This window comes from Penicillium vulpinum (genome assembly GCF_028829585.1).
Source record: "Penicillium vulpinum strain IBT 29486 chromosome Unknown utg000003l_segment0_segment0, whole genome shotgun sequence".
Classification (NCBI taxonomy): Eukaryota; Fungi; Ascomycota; class Eurotiomycetes; order Eurotiales; family Aspergillaceae; genus Penicillium; species Penicillium vulpinum.
Window position 1 is genome coordinate 832,349 of NW_026643243.1, and position 12,089 is coordinate 844,437.

General features: G+C 48.6%; 3 protein-coding genes across 3 annotated transcripts; 1 reads left to right on the forward strand and 2 right to left on the reverse strand.

The window, feature by feature from the left end:
* Positions 1-1,587: 1,587 nt before the first annotated feature.
* N7479_005422 (uncharacterized protein) lies at positions 1,588-5,800 on the reverse strand (the record flags this gene model as incomplete). The annotated part of the gene is made up of 5 exons (XM_057253119.1): positions 1,588-3,062; positions 3,255-3,441; positions 3,497-4,088; positions 4,140-4,227; positions 4,279-5,800. 5 exons carry the CDS (start codon positions 5,798-5,800, stop codon positions 1,588-1,590), a joined length of 3,864 nt encoding a protein of 1,287 aa, XP_057106981.1.
* Positions 5,801-6,759: 959 nt separating this feature from the next.
* Positions 6,760-8,700, reverse strand: N7479_005423 (DNA-directed DNA polymerase eta; the record flags this gene model as incomplete). Its single annotated transcript, XM_057253120.1, has 1 exon — positions 6,760-8,700. One exon carries the CDS (start codon positions 8,698-8,700, stop codon positions 6,760-6,762), a length of 1,941 nt encoding a protein of 646 aa, XP_057106982.1.
* A 1,963-nt stretch (positions 8,701-10,663) lies between these two features.
* N7479_005424 (putative transcription factor RfeG) lies at positions 10,664-11,614 on the forward strand (the record flags this gene model as incomplete). Its single annotated transcript, XM_057253121.1, has 3 exons — positions 10,664-10,804; positions 10,862-10,906; positions 10,979-11,614. 3 exons carry the CDS (start codon positions 10,664-10,666, stop codon positions 11,612-11,614), a joined length of 822 nt encoding a protein of 273 aa, XP_057106983.1.
* Between the last annotated feature and the right edge of the window lie 475 nt (positions 11,615-12,089).

The window sequence follows — 12,089 nt, forward strand, 5'->3', positions numbered from 1 at the left end:
AGAGAAAATGAACAATGTTCGCTTGAGTTCACCTTTTGTGTACTTTGTACTTTGTATACAACATTATTAGTTTTGAATTATTTAGAACTAAGTACGGAGTACAAAGTATATAAAGACAGCTCTAAACGAGTTACTCAGTTGTTGTAGGTTCTTTCGGGAATAGATCCAAGTGTGTGGCACTAAATCTCTCTCCATAATAATTGTTCAGCTTAGCCACAATGCAGCCACTTATGTACAACACCCAGACCGAGATTGACCAGCCTTATACCATTACCTATAAAATGGCCACCTGTTAACTTGGCAATTACTTTGTACAGGTGTGTCTAGGCCTTAAGGTAACACATAAAATTGTACATGTCACCCCAGGAATTGTACGGAGTACACCGAATAATCGTTCTCCATGCCCAGCCGCCAGAACCGACGATCGACTCGAGAGATCGCTGTGATTTGCCGGGTCGAAGCGAGGTCGTCTGGCATGAAACGCTGTGATTTACTGGCTATTATTAAGCACAGAGTACGGGGTAACTAACTAGAATGTGTTTTCTCTGTGTTGTAGGATGCACTTCGTACGTGGACTAACTCCAACATCTTAATCCGGTCTGGTACAACATAACCAACACACTGAGTACAACATTATATTATCCCCCCTTTTTTTTTCCTAAGGTTAATTCCTTTCCCGACTCGTCCAATATGAATCATCTGTGCCAAGTGGGGAATCTCCACTGTGTAAAAAAAGTAAACACACAAAGTACAAGGCCCATCTTGAAATTTCAAGTGCAAGTTACAATCAGTGTTATAACAGGCTCAAAGATTCAAGATTTCCCCGTAACACATATAGAATATACATAATCGGTTTAAACTCTTCAAAATAGTACTCCGTACCTGGACACTCTATTCTCCCAATGCAGAACTAAATAATACATATAATCAATAGTCCTTTAATAATCCATTTCGCAAACCAATATTCCAAGATATTAATATGGAGTAGGGAGTACGGAGGACAAAATGTGTCTACTACTACCGAAACTTGGACAAATGCCAAGGCAAGCCTCGGAGTGATGATGGTGTGGCCGTTAATATGGTCAAGTGGCTGAGACAAATCCACCACAGTGCGCGGGAAGGGGAAGCTAGCCCAGTACGACGTAATCTCTCGCAGGGGGCTTTCGGGTTCCGTGTTAGGGTTACTCCATCAGAGCTCTTCCTCTTACTTTGGTGGTTCTTGCAAGTCGATTCAAGATGAGGCGAGGCCAAGGGGGAAACTGATTCAATTATTGTTATTGTGCCTGGTGGCTTGCAGGTGGCGTCCTGCTTCTGAAACAAAGCTAGAGTGGTGATCACTTGCAGTCTGCATGAGGCATCCACGAACCATCTGTTGGAGATTTACATTTATGATTCGTTTGCGAGATTTGTTTTGGGAGACTGGTCAAGTCAGGTTTATGATACTTATTCGAAATTCAATTGAACATATTCATTCGAGGTGTTTCAGGATACATCTGACGTAAGAATAGAAACAGTCCATCAACCGGTCTGTGCTGTGTTCAGTACATACATGAAATGTGTTTCAATGTTGCGACTTACGCTCGTCATTTAATTGCCTTCGAAGTCAAGGGATAGATGGCCAGTTCCAGAGATCACATCAAGCATATCGGCTGAACTCTCTGCACCCGTTGAACCCACTGAGCCTGCCGAACCTGGTGATCCCGCTGATCTCGCAGAACCCCTCGAACCCTGGCTAACACTGCGCAGTCGGTCGGTGTTGGCCTCAAGTCCTGGAAGAGGGCCGATCATCGCTGCACCAATGTCCTCTACGAAGTCTGATTCGGGAGAGGAATCCGTTGAAATAGAAGATTTCACCCAAGCCAAAATTTCCTCTTCGTCTAGGTCGGAAGGCTGCTTTGATTGGGTAGTCACGTCTGATCTGTTGTCGTCTTCATCCTCATAATCATCTTCAAAGAAACTGGATGCGCCGGATAAGGCGAGCATTCGATTGAAATGCCACTGCATGTCCAGCAAGTCGAAGCTCGGAAGCGGTCGCTCGATGGGGTCATCCGTTGTCATCTTAAAGCGGTAGCCGGACACAATGGGGCGGTAAGTTGGTTCACCTCGCACTCCGGGAACCACAACCAGTTTATCCACGCTGTTGACGTTCTTGCTAGAGGGAGGCTGCTTGGTCAGCTCAACCACGTCGTAGACCTTGTGGTCTAGCTTGGGCTGCCAATAGAACTCAATTTCAATTTCGGTCTCCTCCTCATTGATCCAGGCGGGACGCAGGGCAAACAAACCAGATGTCCATGCAGACCGAAGGTCTCTCCGAAGGCAGATCAGGTTAGAGCAATCATTGACAGGGCTGTCGGGCTGGATTGGGTTGTTAAAAGCGGCCTTTCTCCATTTCTGGGTTGTGATCCGTCCCCAGAACATATCCGCGAATCTCCAAATGGTAGGAGAAGTCGGGTTATCCTGCAAGCGGGAGGTGACTAGGCCGGTTGGAAAGATTGGAACGGTTTGATAGATCTTGCGGGTGCCTGTGATGACACACTTCTTTCCATCTCGTTCTCTGGCGGCGTAGATTGCGACTGGGGAACTACGGTGCTTCGGCGGGCTGAAAACAGGAGGCGAGTATTCTGGATCTGCCTGTTGAAAGGGGGATGGTCTCAGCGTCCATTTGAATGGAAGACCACAAGTGAGGTCAGCCACAATATCCATCAATTTCAGTGAAAAGTAGGCCAGTTGTATGAGGTATTCAAGCTTGTCGAGGTCGCACAACTGGATAACGGCCCAGAATGGGGCGGGAACTGGTTGGTCTAGAAGAGCTTTCTTGAGCCGGCGAATGATGACCTTCCGCTGGGGGGACGGGATGTTAAACACCTCATCATTTACACGAACAACCGTCGGAGAACGATCTAGTTCCGGGGAACTTCCAGACGGTATGGTACCTGTAGATGCGTTTGACATCTTGATCACGTGGAAGCAGTTGGGATCAGAAAAGACGGTGAACGTTGTTAGAATCCGATGCTTTCCTGTGGACAGGTTGACGAGAGAAGAGCGTTTGTTTTGGTCTCCTGCTATTTAAATGTTCAGGTGGGAACCGCGTCCCATTGTCACTCGGGGAAGGAACTCGTGGAGTTCGTTCAATTGAGGATATCAAAATACATACAAAAACATCAACGGCACTTTCCAAGTTTGGGGCAAATGGAGATCATAAATTCATAGGTCATAAACATCGCATTCATAGCATTACCTCCGGGAGTCCATACATTCTCGATCTCGGATATCTCGCATGCGCTTCTCTATCACCCGTGCCCGCGGAGGCATTCCCACACGAGGTCGCATATGGGGCGTGATATCAGGGACGGAGGACCGCTCCCGCTGGATATCACGAATGCGTCTGCGGCGAGCACTTCGGATCTCATCGGACAATTCGATGAGCTCATCTATATCATCCTGTTGCCAAAACGAGTCAGGATCCAAGGAAGCAGTCTGTTCGGATGATACATACCGCCTTGAGGTACGAAAATATGTAATAGCACGTTCTCGTCTCTTCATACTCAAATCCCATACGTTCAATAGCTTCCCTCACTATCAACTTCTTCGATATTTCAGTCCACCGATCATTTCGTGTCTCCTTCGGCTCCGTGATCTTCTGGGCAACCCGTCCCACTTCCACTTCCACTTCCACTTCCACTTCCACTTCATCCACTGGTGCATAACGCGGTTTGACCTCAACGGCATCCAGAGCTCCGGTCATCTCAATGGCTTCCTCCTGGGACGGAGCATGCACCACAGACCAGTCGTCTATGCCTTTGGGGGCCGCGTCCACTATCTGGGCGCTCTCGATCATTATATCCTCTTCCACGTGACGCATGGAAGGGGCATGCCTTATTTCATGGCTGTAATCTAACTCGCTTTCGTCGTCTAGTGACTTGAGTCGACGGCGAGTTGCGGATATTCTTTCCCGCGCCCATGGGTCTTTGAAATCGAGGGCTGGGCCGCTAGTTGGAGATATTGAGTCTTCTGGAGTAAGAGATTCTTCACTGTCACTGTGCTTGAGCAGTATCTTTTCCTCTGAAACTCGTCCACCTCGCATTTTCCTAGATTAGCAGATGTTAGCGGGCAGCAAAGAAGAAGATTGATCTACTCACCGATGACGAATGTCAATCTCATCAAAACTACTTCTCTGGGACCGCAGTTCCGGACTGCGCACACGAGGTGTATGGGTGCCTTTAAACCCTGAGTTTTGTTAGAGTAATTTGTTTACTGAACTATCGACATCAGTCTTACCATGGTCAATGTGTCTATGGTGGGTAAACACTTCTTGGTGGATCGGAGGCACATGTATCGAATCCAAAGAAGGCGAAGGCGAAGGCTGGCGGGATGGGAGCTTTTCCTTTGTTTTCCGAATACTAATCTCTTCCCTCACCTCTTCAAGATCTCGGGAGCGTGACTTGGAGTTAAATTGCGTGCGCACCTTAAGCTCTTCATCCAGAGGGATTTTTTCCCTGACCTCTCGTCGAAGACCTCTTAATTCGCGTTCTAGATCCTCCGATGGTACACTGCGTCGTTTTTCACGTCTGTCGCGTATAAGGATTTCCTCCTCATCAACACGGTCGACTGGTTGTGGTGCTTTGTCCTTCCGTCGGATGACCACGTCTTCTTCAAATTCTCTGGCTGGAATATCGATTGGTCCTCGGCGTCGCTCTGGGAGCGCAGTGTCATGGAGAACTTCTTCCACCTCAACCTTTGGGGCCGGCGGAGCCCGCGGCTGTGGTCGATGATATTTTTCCTCTTCCTCAAACTCCAATCTCCTTCCACGTGATCGAATGTCAAGTTCGCTGTCCCATCCACGACGTAAAGGAGGTTCTTCCCTTTCTTTCCGCCGCATTACCATTTCCTCTTCCTCAAATTCGCGCTCTGAGCGGTGTCTTCTTCCTGCATGTTTTCCCCTCTCATCAACTAATATGTCCTCTTCAGATTCTCTTTCTGGACGTCTCCTGCGGTGGCGTTTTTCCTTTTCTATCTCCTCAAAGAGAAGATCATCCTCAGGCCTTCGTTCAGGGTGACGCCTGCTCCCCCTGTGTATTTCTCTGTCTTCAACAATCAATTTTTCCTCTTCGAATTCCCGAGGATGGCGCCTACTTCCGTGGCGTCTTTCCCGCTCGACGATGCGTTCATCGTCCTCCTCGAATTCTGGCTCTGGCCGACGCCTCCTACCACTCTCTCTTTCCCTTATTCTTTCCTCAAACACAAGATCCTCTTCTGGAGCTCGCTCTGGGCGGTGTCTTCTATCTCGACGTCTTTCCCTTTCGTCGATGAAAAGATCGTCTTCGACTTCTCGCTCCCGTTCAGGACGATGTCTCCTATCTCCACGCCTTTCTCTCTCCTCGAAAAGCAAATCCTCGTCAACTTCTCGCGGATGACGTCGACTGCCACGGCGTTTTTCTTGCTCTTCAAAAATAAACTCCTCCTCGTCTACTTCACGGGGACGAGGTCTGGGCCGGGACCTAGATGGCCGCATGTAGGCATCATCGCGGTCTAGAGGCATAGATCGCTCGGGTGGGACTATATCTACCTCCCGTGCTCGTGATGGAGTAAAGCTCTCTTCTATGAAGTCTCGCCTGGGACGTTCTCGAATATGCATACGCTCCATATCCTCGACTAGGGGCTCGGACGTCCGATGAAGATATTCATCTTCCGAGTAGTCGCGATCTCGTCGGCGCGGCCTGTGGCGTCGCTCGCGCTCTCGTTCCATTTCGTAGAGATCATCTTCCTCGTCGTAGTCGCGGGGTGGTGCTCGGCGGGACATTGTGGGAGTGTGCGGGTGATCACCGCATTGGATTTGGTGATCAATCGGCCTGTATCTACGGTCGGAATTATATCTGGACCACGATGAAAGGACTCTTAGATTAGAGGCTTCGACGCAGGAGCCTGTCGAAAGGCTCAGTTTGAGGCAACAGTTGAATTTGGTAGTTGGTGACTGGTGGGGCTTGCGAGAAAGAAAGGTGGGCTGTGCTCTAGTCGAAATCGCCCAGTTGGGCAGCTAATGATGGTACGACAAGTGAGGCAAATCAGGTAGGTCAAGAGTCGACAAATAGTACAGACCCATGCAATATATGGAAATGGAAATGTGGACCTCGCACAGTGTGACTTGGAGGGCTGAGGAGAAGTAAAGAAATGATCAACCCCGCGGCTGATGTCACTAGGTTCTCTTAGAAGGCGGATCTAAGGCGTGAACATCCCTCGTTCATCCAACCTTGGAAGACCTTCGTGTTTGTTTACTCAGTCGGTCCTATCTAGGTACCCCGGAATCTTAGCTAATCCTTCTACTAGAACCTTGATTCTCTTCTCTAAAACTGCCGTTTTGGGCTTGAAAACTGTGTTTGGGCGGGGTCTGTAATGCTTGGCGTCATCAAAGTACATACATGTACTTATGTTGTATAGAGGCAAATCCTTTGTCGAACATTAGTTCGAGCCTGATAATGCGCATTGTTGGGTACTTCTGCTCGGGTCTATAAGAAATTTGACTACGCACCTCCAGCTAGCTCGCCGAATTTAAGATTGTATGCACTTCTAAACACAAAGTAGACTGGTGTCTAAATATATATATCTTCACGCGTATGCTATGCGCTGTAGCAATGGCTAAAACCTACGAAATTACGAGGCAATTGATATTGGGCGATTAGGAGATAATATGATTCTGTTCAAGGCATTGGGTATCTTGTAGCTATACAGCATGAGAGAACAGAAGAGTATAGGGCTCATAGGTCACTGAAAAGCAAGTCGCATCTGCCCCTTTTCAGGCTTGCCTCGACCCCCTCCGCCTCGACCACTTCTTCCACGAGCAGATGTACCACGTGCATTACTTTTCGTGGGTGGTGGCGGCTGCGAAGCTTTTGCCTCCTCTCTGTCCTGGCTCGCAAGGTCCTTGGCAAAGTGCCAATCATCATGTTCTTCTTTTTCATACTCGATCATCGACTTAGAGCACCGTGGACAGACGAACTGAGGAATTCCACTCAGTTTGGGGTCCATTTCAGCAGGTTCTTGGGGACTGTCTCGCTCATCTGCACCAGTATCTTCAGGATGTGATGAATTTCCAAAGAAATTTTTAATTTTACTCCCCTCTCTATCAAGCTTTCGCCTTTTCTCGGTTGAGGCTTGTTCACTGGGGGAATCATCGGTATCTCGGGGCCTTGAAGAATGATTCAGAGCTTTTGCTTGATCACCGCGAATCAAGAAGCCCTCAATAGCTTTGTTATTGCTCACGCCGTCTTCAAAACTTGACACGCTCAAGGACAGGTTGGAGCAGGGCCATGCCTTTCCGTCAGCCACGACTTGACGAAGTAAAGTACTGGCTAGATCGTAGAGAAGGTTCTCGTCAATTGCGCTAGAACCTGGAATTGGGATTTGACGAGAACGAAATTGCGCAGTTCGATGGTGTATGGTAATCACTTTCGGACGACGTCTATTTTCAAGCACGCCGTCTTCCACAAGCCGGCCATATATATCGGCTGCGAAGATACGAAGCCACTTCTCGGCTTGGTCGACTGAGTTGATGCTCGGTCTGAAAGATTTCGCGGATAACATAGATTTAATTTGGGTTCGGGGGTTGACCTCGGTACGGTCATCACCACGAATAATCCCATAGAGCCAGGACGCCGTGTCGTCAGCCAGCTTAGTACGCAAGTGCTCAAGCGGTACGTTAAGAAGCTCGCTGACTTTCTCTGTCCCGAAGGCGGCAGTTATTTGATCGCCGAGTTTACCACCCAGCATTCTGATCTGAGTAAACTTATAACCATTTAGGAAATTCTGTACCCCCCGATTTCGCACAACAGTTTGTAGATTGGGCTTGTTGCAAGCACTTCCTAGTTTTGCGATCATCTTATTGCGGCCGAGCCCAGCGGAGCAGGTGTAGCTGAGCTTTTCCCAAACTGCGTTCCGCACCGATCGTACAATCTCGGATCCTATCAACATGACAACGTCGTCCCAGTCTGGATCATCTTCTTCTGTCTCATGCTGATCCAGGTCCACCAAGCAGTCGGTGTCCCACTGCAAGGCTGTAATTGGCGGTATAGGCAGTTGTGCATCTCGGTTCTCGTCTTGTGTTTCCATCTGAAGTTCTGGATATCTCTGAAGAAGCGCCCTATATATCAATGGAGACAAATCAATGAATACTTCATCAATACTGGCTTTCTCCAACACAGCCGAGAGATCTTGCTTCGGATTATGAGATTCGACTTCCGTGTCATCGGTACCCCATGTGGCCAAAGCCTCCTTCATGGTCTGGAGAATCTTTCGCGATTGCGCTCGGTACGGATCCAGTGACACCTTGTCTGTGCTGATGCTTCTGAAGGAATCATCCCGATATGCCCACCGTCCTCCCTCTCCCTCTCGAAAAGTCGCGACATGCTGTAAGACGAGGTCTGGACAAAGTTTTCTAGCCTCTGCGACATTAATCAATCGACTAACTCCGAAGGGTCGGGCGGCATAATTGATGGCAATCAAGGAATCCCATTGCCGTACTGCTAATGGTGTCTCCCGCGGAGTCCCCAGGCGGACCATTTCACATTGCGCATAGAAGGCATCTAAATCGATATGCGCAATCACGCGTAGAGGGGTTGCCGTGGATCCCTGTCGCAAACCTTGTAATTGTCGGTAGGTAAAACGGGAGACCTTCAAGGGATCGTACGACTCGGTGTGTTCGGACATGCTCGGACGTGCGTCATGACGGTGAACATCAAATCATTGGGGTTGGCGTCGAAGTCGGTCAGCTGGTCGGAAGCTTCGAATCTGATGCTTCAACCTTGGAACGAAAGCCCAAAATGGACTAGTGCGGTCCCATGTGATCTCTTCAGTCTTGGGTTGTTTGTTGTCCACCACTTCAATTCAACCTTTTGGAATTTCCCATTACATCTGATATGAATTTCCCATTACATCTGATATTGTACAAAGTACATATCAAGAGTTATTTCAATGTTCTTCTTAAATGGCTAGATAGGTCTAAAGTCAAACTGCAATTTACTTTCCTATATCCCACAGAGTTATAAACCAAGCATTTCCAAATGGGCCATCGCTTAGTGCCTGCTTTTTTTTTCTTCAACCACCCCTGCACTGTCAGATGTCGCGTTTCTTGTGCAGGCCGTTCTGCCGTTGTAACTCGCCCCCTGCAAGGTCTCGAACATGAAAAAAAAAAGAAAGGAGACAGGGTGATCTCCGATCTGTGCGATCCAGCTGACACAGGCGGGCTGTGAGTGGGCCAGAGGCTCGGAGTCTTCGCGCAAGTGCCCAAAGCCACGCATTCCTGCCCAACGGTCATCTCGTGTGGACATCGGTCTGCTTTCCAGGTGGCAAGTTTATAGGTTGCCACCGGTCTTTTCTGTCAACAGATTGGCTCCTTGCCTTGTCATGCTCATTTTGCAGATGATGAGGGATCAATCACAAGTTCTATGATTTGCCCCTAATCATTGCCCTCACTATACATATGAACATACAATTTTTGAATGATCTCATTTCCAACAGCTCTTGACCGCTGAAGATCCACTGGTGGAGTCCTGTACAAAGTAGAGTTTCGATATTAAACCGGTCCAGGGGCACAGACTAAGGAGTAATCCAAGCTGGTTGAGTATGGGGGATCGGCCCTTATTTTCTTTTTCAAAATCTAAGAGAAGCAACCTTTTTAGGTTCTAATCTTAGGGTACAAAAGTACATCTTTAAGTATTTACTTGTAATATCTGCCCAAGTATCTTTGCCCAGCCTTGGAGTTACATTTGCTTACATCTCCAACATTGGATGCCTCTTTGATCATGAGTGGAGTATATTCAACGTTATATTGGCACATGAGTCCGTAATAGTCATAAATCATAAAAGAAAGAAAAAAAAATTCAAGCGGCTACAGACATAGGGTTGCACATCAGCCTAATCCACATTTGACCATGCATGCTTTTGCCTTGATCTCAGTGGGGAGTCGTGGCACCAGCCCAAGACGGCCCAACCGCCCTGGCCCTTTGAAGTCCACTTTACCTCTTCCCCCCCCCCCTCTTCCTTTTTCCTTTCTTCCGTCTTTCTTTTTCCTTCTCTCCATAATTCTCTGGCTTCTCTCGCCAGCTCATTCTACTCCTTTCCCCCTCCCCCCCTCCCCCCCTTCAAAACTGGCAAATATCTGGTTCATCCCGAACGGAGTACAGACATCCCACAGGACCCCTCAGCCGTGTCTCTCTTTCTCCTAATTCTGACAACTCGTCCTCTGTTGACACCTTTCAACACCTTGTCACTATCCAACCACGTTTTGAGGACTTCTCAATTTCCCAGGATAATTGCCCAAGTGGACAACCAGCAAGGATTTCTACCTAGGATTAACCGGACTTTTTCCCACTAAGGACTTCTGCTATTCGCGACCAGGACTCTTTTCTGGCCATTTCCCAAGGATCGTATCTCGTTTTCCGCTTGCCCTGGAATCGAGAAAAGAAATCATCCAAGTCGTTGATTGTCGACTTTGGAACCTGCTCGTCGCCTGATAGAATCTGTACATCCTACAATAAAAACGGACTCACCACCGTCAACTTTCCCAGGACTCTGAAACCATCTACCACACTCCGGACTTCCTCTCTTCTGGCCCTTTGGATCCGAGGACTTTTAAAATTTTAAACCGGATATTTTTCCTCCCTCGGACATTATGACAGGCCGCTATGAAGGACGCCCGGAGCGTCAGAATGAATATTTCATCCCGGGTGACGGAATCAGCCGAGAGGTTATTCAAGCAGATATTTGTCGCTACCTTGGAAACGATGCCCTTGTGAGGCCTGGCAACCACAATGTTCGTCTTTCGCTCTTGACCCGATGACTCAACGCCGTTTTGGCTAACCATGAACAGGGCCGCCCAGGATTCTTCATCCGTGCCTATCGGAATCTCACCTCTGTAAGTGACTATAGACATGAGACAGAAAGCGGAATAAGTCGAGATGAAGTTCTAACCATACATCGGATATAGGAGATGATTACTGATCTGAAAGCTGACTCCGCTCGTTGGGAGGCGGACGTTTCACGCCGGGCTGACCTAGGCTACCCTCGGGGAAATTACATTCAAGACACAAATGTTTCCCATGCACCTAACACCGCTCAAGCGAACTATGCTCCTGCGCCCGTTCACGAGGTTCGCCAGTCACAGGGTCCATCCCCTACGCCTTTTACTGCAGCACCCGCTCAGTCGTACATGGATCCCTACTCCCAGAGCCCCTACAGTGCATCCCAGAATGCCCCCTACACCAACCCTTCATCATACACATCCGCCACTCATTCGCCATATGCATCAGGTACAGCCCCGTACCCCCCACCCCAGGTTTCCTACTCTGGTGCCTCTCAGCCCGTCGTGACGGCTGCGGACATGCACCCCCAATCGTATACATATGCCCCCACGGGCTATGGTTACGACAATGGCCGAAGCAATGCTCCCCGATACCCAGGACCTGGATATGATGCCGAACAGGAGTACTCTACCGTAACTTCCGGGATGTCCTATCCTACCACTACTGCCCCGGATCCCCGGATAGGAATGGAGCCCAGATACACTCCAGAGTATGAGCGCAGGCCACAAGCAACCAGAGACAACCCCCACCGTCGGCGGTAGATAAGAATGACCGCCCCCCCCCCAAGGGTTTTCCTACATCCATGATTTCTTCTCCATCTCCATCCACATTGTGGTCAACTTGGTGCTTTCTTCCTGGGATATTTCCAAAATGCCCCTAGGAATAGTATTGGTGTCTATGAAAATCTCCTGGACTATGTTTTCGCCCTCTTTTTCCCTCTCGGCCACAATTCTCAGATTCCCAATTTGTCTCTAGTCCAGGAATTTTAGACCAAGCCAAAGATGTTCAATGTTTCACATCCCACTGGCCTAGTCAGGAAGATTTTCCACTTCCCATTGGACATCAATCTCGCTTCTTTTTTTACCCATGGATTTCCACTGGAATCGACCCCAATCGATCGCTCTGTAGCAGGAGCTTGGACTTCCCGTGGACTTCCCTCTTTTTGATTTCTCTCCCATGCTTTTGTGCAACTGGCCAGCCAGAAGTAGGAGTGATGTGTCTTGAGTTTACGAAAAG